Here is a 25,000-nt window from a genome sequence, read left to right as displayed (position 1 = left end):
TTTCTGGAAACTTCCCCCTTGAAACAAAAACATTCACCGAGCTCATTTTTTTTTATACTGTTGCTTTTTACAACAAAAACGCTGCCGTCAGCACGTTGTCCAGACACGCTGGCAAAGCTCCGAGCGGCTCGCTGGCACCCACGGGCCCCGGCGAAGCAATAACACAGACGGAGAGGTTAATCTGCGACAACATTTCAGCCGTCAGCTAATCTGGGGCCGCTGTTGTGAGGTGTGATAACCTGTAAACGGGCAATAAATCTAACTTCGTGTTTGGGGTCGTGAAGGAAAAAAAAAAAAAAGGAGGTCAATTATGGGTGGAGGGGAAAAAAATAGAGTAGATGGACATGCCTGTGATGAGGGAAAGAAAAAAAATGAAGCACTTTCCAGGACCAAGTAAAATAAGTTAAATGTGGAGAAAAAGGACTCTATACATGATATTTAAATTATAAAATTTTCCAGCGGCTCCTATATTTTGTTCTTCTACTTCTTCCTTTCATAACTTTGCTGCTGTGAATTGGGAATTTCTCCATTGCGAGACTAATAAAGGTTTTCTTATCTTATCTTATCTTAAAACATGCAATATAATTTCCTTTCCAATGTCTTGCTGTAGATTTTTCTTACACTGTGAACTGCCGAACAAAAAAAATGCTACTGAGCTAATGACAACACATGAAAAATGAGAAAACAGAAATCGGTTTTCAAGTGCGGGGAGTCAAAGCAACAGGTCCATACAGATACCTGAAAACTCCATTTAAATCCAGGAAGAAAGAATTTATCATGTGTTACTTTTCACCATTAATGGAGCGTGACAAGAAAAAAAAAAACAACACAAATAGATCAAGTAGACGCAAATGCCTGTGATTATTTTTCCTAGCATGACAAATTCTTGCATGAAATTTCGGAGACTTTTTAAATTTGTGGCAATCAAAATAAGTTACATAACCACTGGATGTGCGATGAGGAGTGTCGCTGTGCAAAGTCAACACTTCCTGACAAATAAACAAGCTATTGTTCACGGCGTGCAAGCCTGACTCATGGCAAGTCTCATGGAAAGTTCACTTCGGCTTCAGGTATCGTCTTTCTCTTCTCTTTCTTTTTTCTGGGGGGGGGGGTTGATTGATAAAGGAGATCAATTCAGTGAGTGTGACTGACGCCCTTTGTGGCCAAAGCTTTTTAAGTTATGCGTTGCACTTAAGTAGATTTTTTTTAGGAATATTTACATTTTTTTTTAAAAAAAAACTTTCATTAACCCTTTCAGGGACAGCGGTCACTCCAGCGGAGAGCCTATCATGTCATCAAGGTTCCAGGTTACCATTTTTGGTGCCCGAAAAGGTGAAATTAACTGCAAAGCAGGCAATGCACACGTGAACACGACAAATGTGAGCTTGCAAACCCTCAAGTTCGGACGGCCCCGTGCGGGGCCCTCTGTCATCTGTCAAAACAAATCGCTGATGCACGTCGTCATGTGTGAACATGTTATATATGTTTTAACAGCTGAGTTTCTGGAGATTTGAATGGTGCCCTACATGTTACAATTTTCAAATTTGAACCGAAGCTTGGGGAGACTTAAGCTTTGATCCTGTAGTGTTTTCAAGTCATAATCAACATTCGAAATCCATTTTCAAGACAGATATTGTGAAAAGAAATTAGACAAACATAAGATTCGCCTTTTTCTTCTGTTTTCAAACATCCATAGTTCAGTGACAGGAGCACTTACACAAATTCTTCCTGTATGGGAGAAATATTCATAATGTGACATTTTGAATATTTCAAAAAGTGACTAAAATTATGCTGATATTCCAAATGGTTCAAGAATAGCTAAATTGACTTTGGGTGCACCTTTCCACAGGCGTTTTCGGCAAAGTTGCCCTCGGTTTAAGGGGTTAATGAGCACGCATCTCGCAACATTCACCTAGTAACACTTTTTTTTTTGTTTTCACAGAAGTATCTGGACTTCAATTTGTGCCCATGATGAGTAGAGTAGTTTTGCCACTTTGTGTCAAGTTGTCAGCAAGACTCGCATGTAGGGAAGGAGACTGTCCCCCCCCCCCCCCCCCACACACACACACACAAAAAAGCATAAATCTCTCGCAGCTTGGAGATCACAGGAAGGAGTTTGTCGAATAAGCGCGCATACATCAGTGCTTGGCAAATGACAGGCCCCGCTGAGAACATTTGGCTTGAGTTAAGACTTCTCTTCAAGGTTCCAGTGTCTTCCCTGACATACAGGCTACGATTTGTCGGTTCTTCGAATGTCAAAATATCAGAATATCGTACGCCTTGAAACCGGATGCACCGTGCATTCGTAACACTTTTTACATGATGCAAAACAGACATACCTTCCACACCTCATTCCCCACGTAACCTTTGGATGTGTGTCAAGTGCAGCCGGGTTAAACAGCGACAAAGCTCATCGTGACAGCCATCTTCCGATGACTGACGATAAGAAAGTGTTGTTTACAAGTTTTACAAGCTCCGACATAACCATCGCGGTTCTCTTGTCAAACAAAACCATTTTTTTTTTCATGGTCAAATTGTCAATTGGTGGAGAGCGGGGTAGCTCAAAGTCAGGCCCGCGGCCCATTAGTGGCCCATCGTTCATTTTTAGCGGCCCAAGATAAAAATTGTTTGCACTTGTTATATTCATACACACTGCCCGATAGAATTTTTGAATGGCGTATTACTTTAATCCTTTCATGCACCCTGTAACCTGATAACATGAGAAGCTGTCCGCTGTAGTAACCGCTGTCCCTCAAAAGGGTTAAAGTTGAAGTGGCCCTTGAATACTTTGATTTTTCTGCGAGCAGCTTGCAAAAGAAAAAGACCCGATCAGTTCATCGTTACTTTCTCAAAGTCATTCTCAGCTTGTGTGGATGTTTTGGGGGGTCTGCAATACCCCAGCAGCAGCAGAGATAAAAGGTGGTCCGGATTAGAGGCAAAGGCTTTACTTTTGTTTCATCCGCAGGAAACAATGTGAAAAAAAAAACGTCAACAAAGGAAGGAGATTAGAACTTGTGTTGAGTTCAAGCTGTGAAGCGTACAAGCGAGTGGAACAATATGGGCCCCCCCGCCGCTTCCAACATCTTAGATTAATAAGAAGCGGTGGTCATGTTTTACTGATTTAGTCACACTTGTTTGGTCGACTTTGGCGAAGATGTTAAAAGACTGCCAGTCAAAGTGTTTCTTTCTTTCACATTCTTTCATGGTTCAATTGCATTTATTTTGCTGCTTACGTGAGCATGTAAGCAGCCAGCGAATTTGACGATCTCATTGGCCGAAGCCCATGTCGCTCACGAGACTAGGCCCCGCCTCATAAGCAGGTAACACCCAAAGCCACAGATACTTCAGGACAACGTGACCTCCATGCGTGCTGTTATGTTTAATATTGCAAAATCAATTCTGACTTCTAAAACTCGTTAGTCGTGACATTTGCAAGTCAAGGTACCATTAATTAGATTTGATAGTTGCAAGACAGATTAATCTGTTGTTTGTGTGTGCCAAAAAAAAAAAATTGATGGAAAAAGGCTCTTGAAAAAGAATTGCAAATTAAATCATAATCACAATATTGGGGGGGGATCACAAAATGACATTATTTATTAAAATTGTTCAGTCCTACTTTTTTTACACCTGTACTACTTTGCGATGGATTCAGCACATTTGCACCATCCTGTGACATTGTATTGTGTCAAACCCGAATAACCACAAAAACAGGACTAGGTGCTTTTTTAGCAAAGTTAAGTGGAAGAAATTAAATCAGCTGTGCACTCACCCTGGCGTCGTCATTGGCCGGCCGGGGCCCGTGGCTGAAAGCCTGCGCCGGGTCCTTGTGGTAGACTTTCAGGCAGGAGTGGTCTGTGATATTCCTGTACGGGGAAGAGGAGACTAAGGGTAAGAAGGCGGCCCAGGCGTCGCCGTCGGAATACGGCCGACGCGGCGTCAGCCCGTTCCTTCTCTTGACTAGCCCGGCCAGCGGTATGTATCCTGACACGGGCGCCGAGAATCTGCCATGCCGTTCCATGTTGCGCTAAAATCCACGCCAGACACAACCGGTGCCTTGCTCTCACGATGAGAACCAGGACGCTTGTGTCAACCTTCAGCAAGCACAAACTCCTTTTTACAGCACTGATAAAAAAAAAAAAAAAAAGACTTGGGCCCAAAGTACACATGGCATTGGAGGTGGAACTGCTTATCATTTGTCACGCTAGATAACATAATGCCCTTGCTTACATATCGTAGACTAGGAGTGTTCTGTGTTTTCTAATCTGGCCCACAGAGGATTTATTTTAGCAAGAGACAGGTAATATTTGTTGCGCAATTGTTAGTTAATATGTGGATATCTATTCTTTACTCCAACTCAGGGGTGTCAAATTCAATTTTGTCGCGGGCCACATTGTAGTGACCATTTCCCTTGGCGAGCCGTTATGACTGTGAAACCTGATCAATAAGTCAAGAATAACGATTTATTCAACGATTGTTGAAGTTACTCTAATGAGGGGTTTGGTAACAAGAAAATGCTTACAATGTCTCTCTTATTTATGACATATGAGAATTTGACATTTTGGAACAGATTTGAGCAAGCATCATGGAAGTAGACATGTTTGATTTGCTTTCGCGGGCCACATAAAATGATGTGGTGGGCCAGGTCTGGCCCCCGGGCCTCGAGTTTGACACCTTGATTTTATTTTATTTTTTCATCTGCGCATAGTGAATTACGTATAAACATTTTATTAATTATTATTTTTGATTAAATGTTATATGTAAAAAATAAGTCCACACCTCCTCCAGGCAGCATTGGTCTGCTCCATACAACAACGGAATGGAAAGGGGAGTTCGGCAATTCCACTGACAGTTTATTTTCCGCAGAACCGATGAAGGAGATTTGGTCGACTGCCCATCTGCGACATCGCATACAGTGCGCTGGCGTTTACCTGACATCGCTGAGCTCGTAGTACACGTTCCTCATGTCGTCCTTGACGTAAACGGCCACGCTGGGCGACTCCAGCATCTTCATGGTGAGCATCTGCGGGAAGGCGCTGACGAACAAAGCTCGGACCGTGTCGATGCTGGTGATCTCGTTGGGCATGCGGATTTGTTTAGTCTCGTCTCCGTACTGCAGGTAGAGCACGCCTGATGGACAAGGAGAGCAAAAAAAATCAATCCACGGACATCGAATGACTCTTCAGGCAGATTCCAACTGCTCCCAAACTCATCCAGACCTGGAAATGTTTTCAATCAAATTCAATTGGCGTTGTCCATACTTGTGTTGAAACCCTGCTGTCGGTTGTTTTTGGGGCTGCGTGCTCCCCATGCGTATCGGACAGCGAGTCTGGAATTGAACTGGCTGTGTGTTGCGTGAGCTGCAATTTTGGGGGAGGAAAAAAAAAAAAAACAGATGTGTGCCGCAGAATGTCTGGACACGCCCCCGCAGCACTTGTACAAACAATAGTGGCCTGAAACAAAATGTCCATTGAAGATTCTGCACTCTTTGTCTGTGCTAAAAGAAAGTCCCCGTGGCCCGAACTGGCTGCGGTATCATATTTCGAGAAGAAAGGGTTCGTTGCGCGAAAGTGGACTTTCTATCGGTTGACTACAAACAAAAGAGCTTTTACTTGGTGTGACTTGATAAAAGCAGCGAGCTGGTAAAAGCTACCAGATGTCTGTGAGATTCCGATTCCTATTCGTGGTGGGGGACTTGTTTGCCCCCACGCCCCAAGAGCTGCTCTGTTAGCAAGCATCCAGATGTTTGACGCGACAGGGGTGCCATTGAGCAGACGCGTATGAATATGCAACGACAAAAGGTGAATGGAGTTTGCTTGTGATCGGCGGGAGGTGGGCGATGCGCGGCAAACGGCCGGCTTCCAGAACAAATGCGTCTTTTCGAACTCTCCCAATACCGACCACAAGTTTCAAGTTAAGAATAGTGAGAAAACGCAAAAACTCCGTACTCACATTTTCTTTCTCGGAGCAGAAGTGGCGCAGACTTTTTTGGAGATGAGCTTTTTGTGTGGGTGTGAGCGTGCGCGTGTGGGTTTGTTACTGTGGGAGGGACGACGCAGTGAAGTTCTATTTCACTCCACCCCTCTTGAAACACCATCACACAACCCCCTACCTTGGTCTACTTTGGCTGTCCCCTATACACTTTGTCCTGATGCGGAGCACCTACTCACTAACTATCTGAGGTGCTAAAACTACTTAAACTCTGTACTTAAATAAAAGTACAAGTATTTGTGTAAAGCAGGGTGTCAAACTCATTTTTGTTGCAGGCCACATTATAATTACCATTTCCCTTGGAGGGCCATTATGACTGAAATTATATAAAGAAGTCAAGAATAATGGTTTATTCAACTATTGCAATGATTGGTTTGGTCACAAGAAAATGCCTACCATATGTCGCAGATTTATTACGTCTAAAAATTAGAAATTTTGGTTCAGATTTTAGCAGCCATCATGGAAGTAGTCATCTTTGATTAGCTTTTGCGGGCCACTTAAAATGCTGTGGCGGGCCACATCTGGCCCCCGGGCCTTAAATTTGACACCTGTGGTGTAAAGAAAGACTGGGTAAAAGTAGAAGTACTGTTTCAAGTCCTTAAGTACAAGTACAGACTGCGTATAGATGTAGACCGCGACGTTAGCTTCTTGAGCTAGCTGCTAAACGACTAGCTCCCTATTTGGACTCAGGAAGGAATTATTGAAAATATAATTGATCTCAAAGGTAAATTTGGTGTCAATTGTGTGTGTTTGGTTGGTACAAGCTTGTGTGGCACCGTACACAAGCTTGCTATCCACAAACTTACCGAGCGAGCGGTCTTTGGTCTGGTTGGTGGATCTGACTACAGGAAGGCTGGCGCGGACCCGGCTGCCCCGGGTGAAGCCTATAGGCGCGTCCACCTCGGACATGGCTTCCATCGAGTCCAGGGAGTTGAGGGAGAGGTGGTCCACGTCCACGCCGGGCTGCGGGCTGGGGCAGTGCTTGGGGCTTCTGCTCTGGAAGCAACAAATGATGTAGCGTAAGGATCTGGATCCCAAGTTGATGTGGTTATTAAAATAATTGTAATAATGATACGAATAATAATAACAACAAAATAAAGTCAAACTGAGTCTCCACTTAATTTCAAGCAATTCGAGTCAAGTGGTGACGTGTGTTAGCAAGTTATAAAGTCGAGTCAAACAGTCTTGCTCAGCCACAACATTGCGATGAGTACTTGCGTTTGTTAAGTGTCCCAAAAAATGTTTTTTTTTTTAATGGTCTCAAACTGGCCTCCATAATTTCGTTTTATCGGTGTCACAAACTTAAGCAACGTGAATCAGTTTGACAAGCTAGCGGTTAGCTAAACTGTGCAGTTAACGTAGCTTAGCTGACTTTGTGGGTTTTAAAGTGACAGATGAAGTTCAACATCCTAGTTGTTGTGGCTCTTATCGTTGAACTGTCACTCTTTTTTTTGCCAGATTTAATCAAAAACATACCCTTTGAATCCAAATGTAGCAATTCCAAAGGTTGGCTGGTTGCCTCAAGCGATGTCAAGTCTGTGTGCGAGTGTCTGGAATGTGAGCCGCGGTCAACAGCAGCTACATAACACATTTCTGCATGACTTGTCTAGTGATGTGGTGTAACTTTCGCAACCAGATTCTTCTTTGAGCTTTTGCCCAGCAAGTCCCACGTCATGTAATTGGCAACTTCAGCCCGACTCCAGCCAAGGCATGCGACTCGACTGTGCATTAAGTGGCTGCGTTTCTCACGCAGAAGCCCCCCCCCCCTCCTCCAACCTCCTCCAAAAAAAGTTGCTACAAGTCATTACGGAGTTATGAGACGTGACCATCGTTTGTAATCAGATCAGGCCTCCGCTAAAGTGAGGCTTCAATACAGCGATGTGCGCGACAAGACTAAGGAGCTCGTTGAGCTTTTGTGACGCGTTTGTAAAATGATCTGCACCGCCTGGATTAGGTTGGGGGGTGGGGGGGGGGGATGCTGAGCCCAAGAGGGGGGACGGGTCATAGAACAGTGGGCTCTTTCTGCAGTGACCTTCTTCTATCGCCACTGCCAGGCGAAAGACTCGCAAAAACATGTCTGCATGCACATGCTGCTTCTTTGTCACACAAAAGCATTTTGTTACAAAAGTTGACAATGTTGACAGGACATTGAGAACCCTACCTTGTTGAATCTCTTAAAAAAAATAAAATAAATAAAATAACAGTGACATACTGAATAAATAATCTGTAATCTTCCAGATGAGCCACAACCCAGATTTAAACCCAATTGAAAGGTAACCTGAAGAAGACTGAGCACGAGTAGACAATGAAGAGTGGGGAAAAAATATATATATTTATGTATGTAACTATGTACAGTATTTAAATGCCTAATTTTCTAAAATAAGTCAAATATGATAAAGTATATCTTAATGAATATGTCTGTTAAATTTAACTTAAATATTGTAAATATTGTTCAGTGTATTTTTATTACAAAACAGAAAAATTAATAGTAGGTATTTCACACTTTTTTTTAATTACACATATCTGACCCTTTTGCAACTTGTTTTTATGTTTATATATTTCGTTATTTTATATATATATATATATATATATATTTTTTTTTTTTTCTTGTTTCTTCAAAACAAAAAACAAATATCACAATAATTGTTAAACAGTGGCGTGTTCATTTTCAATCACCACTGTACCTAATGATGCTTTTCAAATCTTTTTTAACCCTTTCAGGGACAGCAGTTACTGCAGTGGACAGCTTGTCATGTTAGCAGGTTACGGGGTGCATGAAATGTTTTTTGTTTTTTGTTTTGTTTTTTACGTGTTTGAAATCTTATGTGAATTAATCATGTAATAGTGCATTGTTAGAACACAACAGCACCGCACGACAAGCTGCGGAGATGCGAGACGAGCGGACTGACTGTGCGACCGGGCGACTGGATGGTCATCAAGTAGCTCTGAATGTCAAGCTCGGAGTGCAGGGAGGAGAGCATGGCCTGCAGAGACTGATGGAAAGGAAAAGAGGAGGAGAGCAACAGAGGAAATAAAAATGCCAGCGGGAGGCCACAGATTGGAAAACGAGACGGTCATCAAACCCAACAGAGGCGCCATGGCAACAACATGATGCAAACACAACACGGAGCGTCTACTGAAAAGTGCTTAACAACACACATCAGACCATTTTGTACACTTCGTCACTTTAAATCATCACTTTTGGCTCTATGTGATTAGTCACAGTGCGCCGGGGGTTTATTTGACGCTTTAACGACAAGGCGGGGGGGAAAAAAATCGCTGAGTCATAACTCTTATTAAAATATGCTTAGCCACAAGGGATTTAAAAACATGAATAAAAATGTGTCTTTATGCCGTTCATGCATGAAGATAGGAAGAGGTGACCAGGAGTTGCCGGGTCACTCGAAACCACGCGTGTGCTGACGCTTTGAAAGATTGATGTGTCTCCGAAGAAACTTTTCTGTGTCACCTTGTGGGAGCTGGAACTTTTTTCAGAACAGAAGAATTTTTTTCCAAGGACCTTCTCATCACCCTAACGGCAACTAAACATCACGACCATGCTATGGGGATTTTTTGGGGGGACAAGGGGGAGAATTTCAGCCTAGGTATGATGGACTTGTGAAATTAATTTATTGCCATGGACGTCTACAGTGTATCCGTGAATCAAATCCCAAGGTGCGATATAAGCGGTTTCGCATTACAGTGTGTGAGGCAAAATTTAAATTTTGCGCCCCATAAATAATTGCAGAGCAAAACTAAAAATCAACCGCCTCGACTGGTCCAAAAAGCTTCGTTTATCATAATGCCATTCTGTTTAGTCCACAGCAGGTGGCAGCGGTGTTCCTCAGTTGAACACGGTTCTTGGTTTTCCGTTTTGGTTTGCTTGTTTTTATTATTACTTTGGGTTTTGGTATTTTTGCAATTGGGTCATCTTGTCTTTCGTTGACACACTATTTTCGAGCAAGCGCTTTTGGTTTCTCTCGTTTTCTCTTGGTGTGCCTACCAGCGTCATTATTTGTACTTTGTCGGCTTCGCGCCATTGTTTTCTGTCAAATAAATATTTTTGTGGACCTTTATCTGAGTCTACGTCTTGGAGAGTCCGATTCTATTCCGGAACCTTCTGGAACCGTAACATCGCTGGGTTGGAAGCACACGCACGTTAAAGTGGAGCAATTACTCGACTGGTTTGCCGCTACTAGCTTGCTACAAGTAGCATCAAGCTTAAGATGGCTGCTGCTATGACGAAACGGTCGCTCTTCAGTCAGTCATCATCACCTCCATCCGAGCGAATAATCTCACGTTTCTGTCCTGGCAAATATAGTTCGCGCAAAAGGGGCGCCGAGGCAAGACAGTGAAGCCATGCTAACCACTAAGCTAACTTAAGACTGACACAGCTAGCATGTTTAACATTGAAACTAAGTGCCTAACTTTGGTCCATTTTTCTCAAATTCAATGATTTGCAAAATGATTATTCCATGCCTTGCAACCGTTTATTGCAACTGTTGAAATTCTCCCAAAGAATAATACAAAAATACCATTAGTGCATCGCACCATAAAGCTACTGATGCATGTATCCATCCATCCGTGTACTGTTACTATTTGCCCGGCCATCTATCATCTACAAACGCATCTAGCGTCCAGTGACCCTTGCATCCATCTCCCACTGATCCATCTATCCATTCGTCATGCATGCATTCATGATCTGACCAACCATCCATACATCTGGGCCTTGCCAGTTATGTAGCCATGAAACAATGTAGCATCCCTGAAATAACGGAGTACAGTAGTACATGGTTGAAAAATCGCATCTCGATACGTAAGAGCAAGTCCGCAGTCAGTTTTGTGCAGCCTGTCAGCGGGTACATTACAGCATAATACCCACGCAGCAGGCTCCCGATGGCAGCCGCCATTACTCCCAGCAATTTTCTTTAAATCGAACCATCTTGGCCTGTCTCACCAGGCCGTCCGTCTGTCCGTCCATCAGACGGCTGACGGGTCGGAGGTATGAAAGTTTTTTTTTTTTTTTTGTGTTGCGATAATATGCTCAAAATGAGCCGATGCGCTGACCTGTGAGATTTGAATAGCATACAAATAAGGTGACGCAGGCAGCCGTACATGAGCACAGCGGCGGAAATGTTTCCAGGATGTCCTGGGCAGGGGTCACATTTTATGAAACAATGGCTGCTGTTCGCTCATGCGTGTCTCTTTGTGAGCCTCCTCACTCCAAAACGCATACACGCTGCATTGCAGAAGTCCGTTTTATCTAGTTTCTCTTCCGGCGCGCTTAATTTCTTTTCCTTCCACCTTACAAAGTGCTCGACGTAAATATAATTGATGCATGTTAGTTATTTCAAGACGATGCAAAATACATCACTTTAATGACCGTAAATAAGCACGACGGTCTGGGAAAAGGTTTCCGTGTCCCGCAAACTCCCGAGTAATTAATGCCCGCCAAAATGTTTTGAACTGCCTATATTAATAGTTCAAACTATAAATATACCACAACCCATTTAATAGTATCATTTTAACCTCATCTTACAACACAAGGAGAGATTGTCAGAACAGTCAGGATGCATCACGTCAACATACTTCCTTGACATGAGTTACGACGTTTCGATTAGCGATTAGTCAGGGCTGTCATGTGTCCGTGATGGCCGTGGACCCAAAAAACAAGGGAAGCAAGAGAACCACGGAGTACTGAACAAAAAAAGAAAGAAAAAAAAAACACTTGCAAGGGTACAATGGGAAAACTAAATCAAAAACACAAAGTCCTGAAAACCACAAGAAACCAAAGTAACAAACAAAAACTTATGACAGAAACACAGAACAACGTGACAGCAACACAACACGGTGCGCCCTATAATCCGATGTGCCTTATGTATGGAGTTGCAATCTCTTTATATTCCCCATTGAGTTGCTTCCCCGTTAGTGTTCCTATGCCATCTAGTGGTTATTAGTAGTAACCAATTGGAACCTAGAAAGGTTCTTTCTGCCCGACACTCATTGACAAATCCATTCGCCCACACACACTCAAACAGACAACTATGTTGTGAGCTCAGCGCATCATGAAACGAAGATAATACCAAAAGCATCGTGAACGACTGACTCAACGAAGGAAGAAGGAGACAAGCAAGACTTCGAAGGATATTTAGCCCCTTGTGGATGTGTGCCCACGAGGTTTGTGTGCCTTTTTGTTGCATCAATTGTCTTCATAATGTTTGTCTTTCATTTATTGTTTTGTCAGGCCATTTGCATTTATATGTTTCATGTCCGTGTTTGTGACCGGTTCTCATAGCTTTGTGACAGCTGCGGCGGTTGTGATGGCTCTATATAAATAAAGCTGTATTGTATTGTATTGTATTGTATTGCCTTTAGCGTAGCACCATCTAGTGAATGCATAGCGCAACTGCAACCACTACTGTAGCTTCTATTATATGCGCCTTATAATGTATAATGTAGTGCGCCCTATATATGAAAACAGTTTTAAAATAGACCATTCATTGAAGGTGCGCCTTATAGTGTAGAAAATACGGTATGTGACAAGCCAACCGCTAACTGGCAAGGGCTGACTGTAGTTGGGGGACCCGCATGTTACTTCCTGAGCTGCCCCCCCCCCCAAAAAAAAAAACCCTGACTTGCAAACTGAACAAAAGGGTCTTTTCATGCCTTCATATCATATTCTCCATGTGTCAGATGCACATTCCTCATGGCACATGCGAAAAACATTACATATGGTTTGCACCAGAGCAGAAGAAATCACCCGTGTGGAATTTCACCGCAGGTGCGAACGAATCTCAGCAGTTTTTTTTTTTTTTTTTAACTGACTTGATCAAGGATTTCCACATCTGAAGCGCTTATCTGGTACAGCAGAATCTGTCCATGAGCGAGAGGCATGGGAAGATGAGCAAGCTGGTCTGAGTTAGACAGTTGACCTCCAGCGAGAAAGACTTCAAGAGAGTTGTTGAACTGAAGTAGCTTTTTCATTTCCACCCAAAAAGTTTGGCAAGACTGTACCTATCGAGGTCATAAGATTCGCAGCTGCGTGGACAACAAGAGATGGTAAACAGAACAAGTAGGTGAGAAGGTCAATGTAGATAGGTGAGTCGGTAAATAAGAAAGAATAGGCTGGTGAGATGCTTGTAGCATAGATAAGCTCGTTGGCAAAACTGTATATAGATCTTTAGAAAGTTGGACGATAGGTAAGGTCAAGGTACTGAATTCTGCAGTTCCTACCAGTCTAATTTCCCGCTGATCCAAATGAGGACAGTTCAGTTTTGGCAGAGGTCCAAGTCTCACTCCATTTAAGAGATGCATTGACATTTTTGGCCTAAACACCTACAAAGTTTCTACCACTCAAGCAGACAGGGCTTGAATTCCTGCCTGCTGCCTGCTGCTCAGACCTTTTTGTCTTCCTTAATGACATTACGGCCAAATCCCCTCGTCATCCATTCCCTTTGTGGCTTCCTCCTCTGATGCATTCCTCTTCTAATCCTGCAGTTCGAACTCCCCTGATGGACTTTCTGACTTGCGCTGACTCGTTAATTTGTGTCTTCAGTGGGAATTACTCTCAAGTCTCGAGTGTCACGGCTGAACGCGACTTCTGGATGGTCCTTTTTTGTGTGTGTGTGTGTGTGTGTGTGTGTGTGTGTGTGTGTGTGTGTGTGTGTGTGTGTGTGCCGGCCATTCAAGATCTGAACAATAACGACAGACAATAGAGTGCCTGTCGACCTCGATGACATTTCCGACGTCTGAGGGGACGGCGACCAATCGATTTCACGCTCTCAAGCGTACACAAATTAGTGGCGGTTATCGCGGGCAGACATCAACCACTTTGCCGAACGAGCTACAAGGAGGTCAAGTTTGCATAACCATCAGATATGCCTGCCACTGGGAACAGCAAGCACTCACTACCTCTGCTATTTACATTTTTACAGGGTTGGTATTCTATACAAATTCGCTCACGGAAGATAATTAAAAGGAAAAATTAAAAATGAATGACTGCTGCCATCTTGCACACTGACATGACAAAACAAGATAGCAACCCGAGTTACATCTCAAACTGGAAACTGAAAATTGGTAACATGCTCATATGTATAAAGGTAGCAACCCGAGTACAAAAGGGACCTAAGACAGATCCGAGGAGTTCACATCTTGCCAAATGACAAATCACTAAAATGCTAGCATGGTAGCAATTGGCATGCTAACATACAACACGCTAGCAACCCCGAGCACAGAAAGCGCAAAGACATATGCCAAAGACTTTAACCCTTTCAGGGAAAGCGGTTTCTACAGTGGACGGCTTATCATGTTATCAGGTTACAGGTTATCATTATTATCATTGTTGATTTTTTTTCATACGATTTAATTTTTTTTTTCTCAAATGACAAATCGCGTAAATGTTAACTGCTATCCTAACATCGAGTAGGATGAGTTGAGAGCAAAAAAATAAATAAATAAAATATTCATACTCTACTCAAGACAAGATAAACGCAAAAAAAAAAAAAAAAAAAAAAAAACATTTTCTAAATAAAAATAATTAAAAAATGAAACTATGCAGCATTGAGCAGACTAGAAATGTGTGGACCTCGAGCCACCAGCTCCTTCCACGCTTCCACGTGTGAACGGAAAGCCCCTGGTCCAGAGGAAACTGGGTCTTCCTCTGGGTGTTGTTTTAGCGTTTGTAGCACTCTCTCTACAACTGTTCCTGCCTCTTTCCTTTCTGGTTTACCTCAGCACCCCCCCGCCCAACCCTGCTCCCCTCGTGCATTTTCAAAAAGCCTTTCAACACTCAAACCCGTGTTCGGCTCGGGCACTGATCTCGGGTGTCCGAAGATAAAGAGATACCACTCGTATCCCATGGAGATAAGACCGTAGTCAAAGCAAGAAACTCAGCAGGTGATCGCCATAACACATGCGCACAGACGCAGGCATTCGCATACGCACAAAAACTTTACTGCAAGCGTATTTATTCTGGTGAAAATGTACGTTTTTGGAAAGGGTTGAAGGCATGAAATCACTCCCATATTGTTTTTTTTTTTCTCAGTCTCCCAAATATGTTTCAGTTAGTAACAGGTCGAGCCTCGCGCGCAGCAAAAATTTGCAGACCATTGGCTTTGTGATGAACTCCCTCTCTCGCTACCATCCACCAAAGACGTAAACGCAAACTATTTGCTGACGGGGTGACGGCGCTGCGATCTGTCCGAACTTGCCCTTTAATAATATTGCTTTCGTCCAGAATAACACGCAACACGCTAATAGTGCAAAGCGGTGGAATACAAAGAGAAGCACACCCAACCATTCACTCAGACTGGGCGAAGCTCATATTTCACACCGTTTTGTTGATGTGAAAAGGTCTACTCAGGTGAAAAGGGGATGGTCTTCTTTCAGAGAGGATAAACAAGGGTTGATTTTATATCATGAGAAAGGAAGTAAAATATTCGCGAATCATCTTGTTTAAAAATGCAACGTGTTCAGTGTCAAGGCTCCGTTCTGTTCCCTGAAATTATCAAAGTAACAAGCGACGAAAGATAACAAACTGTACCATGGCACATGTTTGTGCAGTTTCCCTTCCATATCATCGAGGGGAATCTTCTACTCCATTTATTCTCACTCGTAAAATGTTAGCCACAGAAAGATTACACTCTGTGCCATATCGGCAGGCGCTTGTTGAAACTCAACAAAGCTAACACAGGAACTGTTCCTGTGTTAGCTTAACAGCTTACCAGCTGTTAGCATACCAACTGGTATGCTAATAGGTAGCAGGATAAAAAGCTGAGTATAAAACTAATTTATTGACATCTATAGTCAAATACAAAAATAAATCACAATTTATTAACCCTTTCAGGGACAGCGGTTACTACAGTGGACGGTTTATCATGTGATCAGGTTAACAGGGTGCATGAAGGGGTTAAATGCTAACATACCTAATTTACAACTTCGGCGGATTCCAGGTGTTCTGCAATTTCTATGCGATTGAATCCAAACGATTCCAACCGACTCAATGCCAATTTTGTGTGATCCAGACAGCCCCCAACATCCTCTGTCTCCGCTCTGCCTTTTGAAGTAAGCGAATACTTTCGGCTCAAGGTGGAGTCCAGATGTCGGGGCGGCAGGCAAAGACTTGAGAATTGAAGATGCAGAGCCACAAAAAAAAAAAAAACCACTTTGGTTTATGTTTGAATGCCACTGTTAATATATACATGAGGGTCATTAACGGCCATGTTGTCAAAATTTACAGGTGCGGTTTTACAGTGTCCTCAGGCTCGAAACTTTCCCCAAGTCATGTACAGATGACACCTCAGGGGATGGTGAATGTCATGTTTTTATGGATTCATAATGGAGTCATATTGACTTACGAGTGGGAATAAATGAACAAACAAGAGTAGTTTGTGGCATGAAACCGCCACTGGCTCATTTCACCGTGTACCGTACTCACAAACACATTTTCAGAAATGGGCAACACACAAAAGAGTTACTTGGTTGTGTGATTTCACACTCTGAGTGGGCAGCCTCCAGGGGACCTCTATCTTTCTTTCGATACAAGCAAGCACAATGTCAATTTTCCATAGTTGTAGCAGAGCACACTTCGTATCCGCACAATGGACAGCAAATAATCTTTTAGACCAAAAGCATTTTTCTTTGTGTGGACTCGAAGACCCTGTTAAATGCTCATCATCGTCAAGGTCAGAGAGAGACACCGCAGTCCGCTCCCTGGGGATGAGCTCCCGACTCCCCGCAGGAAAAAAAACATTTATTGTCCTCCTTTTTTGCCAGCACAGGAATGATTGTCATTGCGGTCCCGAGCAAAGCGTCTGTTTCCAATCATCGCAGCTACGCTGCCAAAAGCTGGAGCAGAAGCCGTCTTAATGACTTGGAACACCGCAAACAAGCGGCGCAAAAAGTTGACGGCGTGCCTGCCATGACCCCTTGGGTTGGGGGTGGGGGGTAGGTGGAGTTCCAGGGCGCGGCACTGCGGAGGGCAAGCGGCGCGTGCAGTGGCGCCGATGGCCCCCCCCATCTAATCCGGCGCGTCTCTGGGGTTAAGCCCCTCCTGACAGAAGGTCCGATGATTGGCCTCGATCTGATCGCCAATGATAACGAGTCAAGCCAGACGGCTTTACAGTTTTTTTTTGTTTTTTTTTTTAAACATGACACAATACAAGTGTCTTAATCAGAGAAGCTAATCGGGTCTGAGCTCCTTCCAGTGTGCATTTTTTTTTTTTTTTTTGCCGTAGAACGCAGCCTTCATAGCTCGAGTTTAGTCTTGCAACACAAGTCAGGATTAGCTCTTCTAGTGTCTCAGGCGATTTGTCAAATTGATATTTTCTTCGAAAAATAAAAAAGTCAAGCCATTTGAGGTCGGGGCTCGCTGGTCGGAGTGCCTGGTGCCAGGCCCTATTCCAATGGGGCCCAGCCAGGCTCAGCCCGAAGAGGCAACGTAGGTCCCCCTTTTCATGGGCTCACCACCTATGGGAGGGGCCAAAGAGGTCGGATGCAAAGTGAGCTGGGCGGTGGCAAAGGCGGGTACCTTAGTGGTCTGATCCTTGGCTACAGAAGCTAGCTCTAGGGACGTGGAATGTCACCTCCCTTGCAGGGAAGGAGCCCGAGCTGTTGTGCGAGGCAGCGAAGTCCCGACTGGATATCGTCGGACCTGCCTCCAAACACAGCCAGGGCTCTGGTACCATCTCTGCTTTTTGCAGATGATGAGGGGGTTGTTGGCTTCTTCGAAACAGGATCTCAAACTCTCACTGGAGCAGTTCACAGGCAAGTTTGAAGCGGTTGGGATGAAAATTAGTGCCCTCTTTGGGTCGGGGATGAGATCTTGCCCCAAGTGGAGGTCTTGTTCACGAGTGAGGGCAGGAGGGAGCGGGAAATCGACAGGTGGATCGGTACAGCATCTGCTGTGATGCGGACTTTGTATCGGTCTGTCGCGTTGAAGAAGAAGCTGAGCCAAGAGGCGAAGCTCTCAATTTACCGGTCGATCAACGTTCCTACCCTCAACTCTAGTCACGAGTTATGGGTCGTGACCGAAAGAACGAGATCCCGGATACAAGTGGCCAAAATGAGTTTCCTCCGCTCCCTGAGAGATAAGGTGAGAAGCTCGGTCATCCGGGAGGAGCTCAGAGTCGAGCTGCTTCTCCTCCACGTTGAGAGGAGCCAGATGGGAGCCAGATGAGGTGGCTCGGGCATCTGATTAGGATGCCTCCTGGACGCCTCCCTGGTGAGGTGTTGCGGGCATGTCCCATTGGTCGGAGGCCCCTGGGACGACCCAGGACACGCCGGAGAGACTATGTCTCCCAGCTGGCCTGGGAACGCCTCGGGAGCCCCCAGGAAGAGCTGGAAGAAGCGGCTGGGGAGAGGGAAGTCTGAGTTTCCCTGCTCAAGTTGTTGACCCGACCTCAGATAAGCGGTCGAAACTGGATGGATCGATAGATGATCATTTCTCAAGCGCTATCTAACAGATACTCACCACCAAACCGTCTGCTTAATTTACCTCTAATGTCAGCTGTGGAAAAAAATGAGGGGGGGGGGATTCTCACAACACATCAAATTGAAGAGAGATCTCCAAACTTGACAATAAATTGACTTAAGAGGTTTCACTGTAGACACAAAAACCGGTTGTACCTCAGTGCCGTTCGTAGCAAATGCATCAATATTTGATCACAAAAAGGAACTTTGACTACAGGGTAAAATTGATCACAAACATTGGCTGTTTCACAGCACGCAGGCATGCCGAGTTCCCACCTGGAACACATTAGATAAGGTACAGACACTGTAGTTGCCTCGCTCTCGATCCACATGTGTGCTGTGTAAACAAATACAGTGCAGCTCAGCCTCTGGCAACATGGCATCATGGCAACACGGTTTGGGCACTATGATGAACTTCTTAATTCATTTCAAATGACACCATGCAAACTTCCACCAGCATTTCAATTTAACCCTTTCAACCCACCGCAACTGCTGGGCCGTGACCCACTTCAGCTAGTCAAAAAGTTGCTCTTCTTTTTTTTTTTTTTTTGCAGTACGGTACAGAGGTTGAGCTACCAAATTTTCACACGGAATATATTAGGAAAGGTACGAGAAATGCGACATCCTTGAGCTCTAGCGAGTAGTTTACTCTGTAAACAAACACAGTGCTACTCTGCCTCTGCCTGGTGCGTCGCGGCTCGCAATCTGCTTTTGGTGATCCATCAAACTCATTTTAAACTGCCTTTCAAAAAACAAGCCCCAAACCACAAACATCGCGATTGTCCTGATCCAAGACTCCCCGCCCCACCGGAGAAAAACAGATCATTGCGTCCTGCCCAGAAGGTTGCACTCGAACGCAGCGCAATGACAGCTCATACAGCCTCACCTGCCACTCTGCACAGGTAAACAAATGGCTTCCTGACCCGCTCTGACGGACCAATGGATGATCATGTCTTGGGGGTCTGAGACTCGTCCGTAGCCGGTCTAAAATGGCCGCTCAACTGTGTCAGACAAAACTATTCACCTCGGAATTCACGGCTCATCACACACAGGCGGAAGGAAGGAACGTGTGGGTGTGTGTGTGTGTGTGTGTGTGTGTGTGTGTGTGTGTGTGTGTGTGTGTGTGTGTGTGTGTGTGTGTGTGTGAGCGCTCAGGCGGTTGTGTTGCTGTTAGCTGGTGGCGGTCTTGCCAGTGGGATGTTATCTCATCTCCACTGATGCGTGTCTTTCATGGCCTGGAAATGAAACCATTGGCTTTTGTGTAGAAGACAAACACATCAACGACTTAAATAAAACACTCTCAAGGTGAGAATTTGGACAAAGTTATATCCGCGATAACATCTTGGCCTTTCCTGAATCTCTCCGCCTTCTGTAACTCAAACCTCCTGAGACTGTTTTGTTTTTCTACCCCCGCGAGGCACGCACCGTCGCCAGCGGGGTTGCTCTTCCTGTATGGTTGTCATGCTTTCGACGCTGCCGTGGGATAAAACTTCGACTAGGCTCTGCTTGAATAATCACGCAGATGGAAAATATAAGAAAGCAAATTGATGTATTGAATGAAGGAATACATGGTCAATTAAAAAAAAAATTCTGCTAGATAAAGCGGAAACGTGACTATAAATATAAAATTAATTCCAAATCATGTAAAGTAGAATAAATAAGATGTAATGAAACGCTATATAAAATACTAGAGTCAATAATAATAATAACAAATCATCAAAAATAATTTAAGATATCGATCAAGTAGCATTTTGACATCGCATAAAAATATCAGAAAAAAAATTAAATTACATCATTAATAAAATACCAATAATAAATACAAAATAATAGTACAACGACTAATAGCAGTAATACGTCTCGTAAAAGTTATTGAAATTGATTATTAATATGTCATAAACAATACCTTCTAAAAGACTACACAGTCATCATCATTAGCAAAGCTCTTAAAATGCATTTCTACCACTAGGAGGTCATCAGACATTTTTTTTTATGGGCGCAGCATAAAAATATTGCCGCCACACAACGATTATAATGATGTTGTTATTTCAACCTAAAATATTTATAAAACAAGTCGGACTGCGGTACAGTCAAAAGAGCAGCGAACTTAAAATGGCAACAGGGTGGCAATTTTGGCGAGCCTAATGCTCGTTTATTTCAATTGCAACCCCAATGCAAAAACTACTGAACGATTTGCGTACAAACGGCGCAATAAAAGTGACGCATGATTGCGACACCCGCAAGCGACAATTTCCTCTTTAAAAACACAACAAAACAAAACCCAAACAACAACTTTTTTTTTTTTGTTGCTCACGAGCACCTGCCCAGCGTACAAGTTGCCAAACGAGTCCGCGTACGTCGCCCGAGTACAACTTAGACTCGAGAGAAGCGAAAACAAATGCAACCTTACCTCAGTGGTCAACGGCGAAGTGCAAAAAAGTTGTTTGGCTCATGTCAAAGAATGGAATAATCCATGTGCATGCTCGGCCGCGCGACCATCGCCGGTTGCCTGCACCCCTCTCTCTCTATCTCTCTCTCTCTCTGTGTGTGTCTCTCCCTTTGCAGGCTCCGACAAGTCAAACGGCGAGCCCCCTCCAGTGGTGACATCACGCGGCGTCGCCATGCCAACCGCCGTGACTCCACCCCGGCCGGGCTGCAGCTGACTGATCGTACCTGTCTGACAAGCTCTCGAACGACATAGTCCATTTTTGCTGCACTCAGCAGCAAACTGCGCACTTTTGTCATCCCCCTCGAATGACGCAAAAACTACAGCGGGTCTTAAAATAATAATAGTAAAAATAATCATCATAAATGGGGAGCACAGTGGTTAGCACGTCCACCTCACAGTGCAGTGGTGCGGGGGTTCGATTCCGGCTCCGGCCGTTCTATGTGGAGTTTGCTTGTTCTCGCCGTGCCTATGTGGGCTTTCTGCGGGTACTCCGGTTTCCTCCCACATACCTAAAACATGCAGGGCAGGTTGATTGAACACTCGAAATTGTCCCGAGGTGTGAGTGTGAGCGCGGATAGTTGGATGTCTATGTGTGCCCTGCGATTGGCTGGCGACCAGTTCAGGGTGTGCCCGGCCTACTGCTCGAAGACAGCTGGGATAGGCTCCAGCACGCCCCGCAACCCTTGTGAGGATAAGCGGATCAAAAAATGGATAGATGGGTGGATGATAATAAATAAAGAGCAGAAGCCTCCAATTGTTTTAAAGGAAAAAAAAATCCTATAGATAGGACAAAAAATATTTTTTGGTGTGGAAAAATTTTTACAAAGTACTGAAAGTATAATGAGAACAAAGTTGCTTTTTCTTCTTTTTTTTTTGAGAATAAAGTAAAAAGTTATTCAGGACTATATATTTTTTTTTAAAAACGTATCTACACTTGTGTTAATGGACTAATGAATTTACGCAGGCTTTCTCCTGTGAAAGATTATTTTTTTTAAATCCAGTACAGTGCAGTTCTTTTTAATGTTGAAGTACAATACACGCCACCTTTTAGAACACCTTGTTTGCAAATAACGTGAATTGTAACAGGAATGATTTGACACAACATTGCGACACCACATCGGTTGAGTGCTTAGCACGTCATCTTGAGGTTTCCCACTACCAAGGACGACACGGCCCGGTGGGTCCCGCATGGCCTGATGCCAACGTCGCCACGACCGCAATTGTTTTGGCTCGACACAATCGCTTTGCCGCTCCCTTTTGTCGGCCGTGAGCCGGTGCAAACAACTGGACAACGCGACCAGGTGAAACCCACTCAAGAATCTGTCAGAAAGCAGCCACTTGGAAAACGAATGCAGTTGCTGGAAGTTCATTCACTTCACTGCCTACGAAGTACATCGAGAAACTTTTCACACCAGCACTGAGTGGAAAGTGAACCTACGCTTGCCTGTACAGAAGTGACCCGCGACTACACCATTGGTGACCAGTTCTTACAAATGTCCCAAACAACAGTGAGTCCACAAATTCACAATATTTAATAGGAATCCAACCAACCCTTGCTAATTAGATGCAATCTTACAGTTTCATCCAATCGTCACCACTTTTCAATGAACTGGATCAACCATTGGAGCTTTCTGCCAATTTTGCCCAAAACAGCAATCCCTAGCGCTAACCAAACGTGCTTTACAAGAGCATTTATGCATATATCCGTCACCCTTTGAGGGACAGCGGCTACTACAGTGGACAGCTTATCATGTTAGCAGGTTACAGGGTGCATGAAAGGGTTAAATGTACTTTTTCCTGACCAATACCAGTACAAATATTCACTCTTCGAGTACCGATACCTCTCATAAAAAAATTCAATGCATACGATGACAGAAAATTGTGAAGAAACATTTTTCTTGCTAATGCAGACGATGATTCGACAATGTGTCAAACAGCCACAGGAAAAGGCCAACTACCTCCGAGGAAGACTTATTGGACATTTTTCTTTTTGTTTTAAGTATTGGTAGCCTCCACGGATACCCAATACCAACATCAAATGTAATTTTGGCAAAATGCTGCCACAAAATCAAGCATTTTAGGCTGCAACATAAAAAAAATAAAAAAAAACAATCAATAAAAGAGATGCTCTTACCTGCTCCCGCAGCCTTTCCTGGTGGCCCATGATTGCCGAGGCGTGATGTGGGTACTTGTGCTTGAGGTGCTCCAGGAAGGCCTCCCTCTTCTTGTCCATGTCGGGCGGCTGCATGGCCAGGATCTCTCGGCTACCTCGGGCTCCCCCTAAGGTGTGTCTCCGCGGTACGGCGCGGCCGCTGCTTTTGGCGTCTGCCCTGGAAGCGGGCGCCCCATTTGGCGAGGCCTGCCTCCTTGTGGCGTACTCGGCGTCCTCGGGGGAGGTGACCCTCAGGTTGCTCTTGGTCTGCTCTGAAATATTCAGAATTGTCCATATTAACCCTTTCAGGGACAGCGGTTACTACAGTGGACAGCTTACCATGTTATCAGCTTACACGCAGGGGTGTCAAACTCATTTTTGCCACGGGCCACATTATAACCGGTTCCCTTGTAGGGCCGTTATGACTGTGAAACCATATTAGGAAATCCAGAATAATGGTTTATTATTGTTTAAGTTACTATAGTGAGGGTTTTGGTAACAAGAAAACGTACAATAGCTCTCTTATATATTTCATATGAGAATTTGAAATTTTGGGTACAAATTTTAGTAAGCATCATTGAAGTCAACATGTTTGATTTGCTTTCACGGGCCACGTCAAATGATGCGGCGGGCCAGATCTGGCCCCCGGGCCTTGAGTTTGACACCTGTGGCTTACAGGGTGCACGAAAAGGTTAAAAGGGGAACCCAAGAGCAAAAATGTTCTCGCAATAGTTAACTCTATCTGCCTCCACTAGTCTTAACATGATATTCTGAATAATATCGCATTTGCGGAAGAAGCACTCATCAGATGAATCCATCCGGTTTCAGCAATCGCAGGGGCACTGCCATTTTACCGCCCCCTGCTGTCGACTGAAATTGCTGTCAAAGTCCCCTCAGGCTCACATTGCAAACGATCACGTGACCAGAAGATTAAAAAAATCTTTTCGGCGAGCCTCTTCATATATGTCACTGAGTACTTTTTTTTCCCCAATGATGCTCGTCTGACCGGAGTGAGCAAAGCTTTCGCTATCGCTAATGCTAGTTCAATTAATGTATGTGACCTAGTCAGGCATCCAGATCCAAAAATAAATACCGCATGACTGAGCAGCTGAACATGACAAGTTCAGATTTTTTTTTTCTTAACTCCAAATAGGAAAGTGTCAAGCAGCTCAGAAGACTACGAACATTATTTTTAAATTGACTTTGCTTCCACATATCAGGGCGTTTTATTTTATCTTGTTTTCCGACTCGGTTGACAGCGGGGGCATTGAAATGTTCCTCAAAACAATATTTCCACGGTAAAAGTTGCGTAGAGATGAAGAACAAGCGTCAACCGGCGCTAGCAAGGGAACCGATTGACGGGAAGGGGGTTCTATTTATGACAAGAGCCACTTTTGTCCCCACCGGGTCGTCTCGCAGTCGTCCGAGCATTTGCGCGCAGAAACGCCGTCTCCGCTTGACAGCACAAGAAACACATCATCATCCTGGCCCGTTTCTCCCCAAAATACCGGCTGTGGATTAATGCTTCTATACACGGCACGCAAAATATCAAACGATAGAAAGGGGAAAATAAACTTTCGGTGACGGGATGAAGCGAACCGGTAAAAGGTTCATTTCTGTGGTTGACGACGCACTGTTCAACTCGTTTCTTATTGACGGGTAAATACGACTTGTACGCTCCATTCCACGCTCGGGCAGCTTCTTAACGAAGGGCAAGAAAGCAAATTTGGAGGAGAACGTATACAAATTTGATAAGCCTCCTCCCCTTCTGGTTTGAGTTCTAACTGCGGATCTTTTGAGGAATCCCAGCTTTGATCGGTAAACACACACACACACACACACACACACACACACACACACACACACCAAAAAAAAAAAAACCCAAAAAAATGGTGCATCACGATGCGGCGTCTGTCACCGGCACCGTGGTCCCAAACGACCCCCCC

At 44.2% G+C, this 25,000-nt stretch overlaps 1 protein-coding gene and 2 long non-coding RNA genes across 18 annotated transcripts in view; 1 reads left to right on the top strand and 2 right to left on the bottom strand.

Annotated features, from left to right (window-relative positions):
• Positions 1-25,000, bottom strand: part of kiaa1217 (KIAA1217 ortholog) — a 100,708-nt gene that overhangs the window by 16,529 nt on the left and 59,179 nt on the right. For 12 of the 16 annotated variants that reach the window (XM_019869478.1, XM_019869471.1, XM_019869479.1 and 9 more), the window contains 5 exons: positions 23,037-23,326; positions 8,898-8,981; positions 6,795-6,984; positions 4,929-5,127; positions 3,770-3,863 (listed from right to left, as the gene is read on the bottom strand). In XM_019869478.1, the coding sequence (XP_019725037.1) occupies positions 3,770-3,863; positions 4,929-5,127; positions 6,795-6,984; positions 8,898-8,981; positions 23,037-23,326 (857 nt within the window). Of the gene's footprint in view, positions 1-3,769; positions 3,864-4,928; positions 5,128-5,216; positions 5,345-5,949; positions 6,110-6,794; positions 6,985-8,897; positions 8,982-20,863; positions 21,024-23,036; positions 23,327-25,000 lie in introns of those variants that run through there. The other 4 variants (XM_019869472.1, XM_019869481.1, XM_019869480.1 and 1 more) reach the window with 4 other exon arrangements.
• Positions 15,029-15,834, bottom strand: LOC109515598 (uncharacterized). Its single transcript, XR_002168219.1, has 2 exons — positions 15,726-15,834; positions 15,029-15,682 (listed from the first exon to the last, which is right to left on the bottom strand). It is a non-coding gene; the product is annotated as an uncharacterized LOC109515598 (long non-coding RNA).
• On the top strand, positions 19,354-21,219 carry LOC109515596 (uncharacterized). Its single transcript, XR_002168217.1, has 2 exons — positions 19,354-19,761; positions 21,019-21,219. It is a non-coding gene; the product is annotated as an uncharacterized LOC109515596 (long non-coding RNA).

The sequence above is a fragment of the Hippocampus comes genome, unplaced genomic scaffold (assembly GCF_001891065.2).
Source record: "Hippocampus comes isolate QL1 unplaced genomic scaffold, H_comes_QL1_v1.1 scaffold165, whole genome shotgun sequence".
Taxonomy (NCBI): Eukaryota; Metazoa; Chordata; class Actinopteri; order Syngnathiformes; family Syngnathidae; genus Hippocampus; species Hippocampus comes.
The sequence above is the reverse complement of the archived record's forward strand: the minus strand, read 5'-3'. Positions and strand labels throughout refer to the sequence as shown.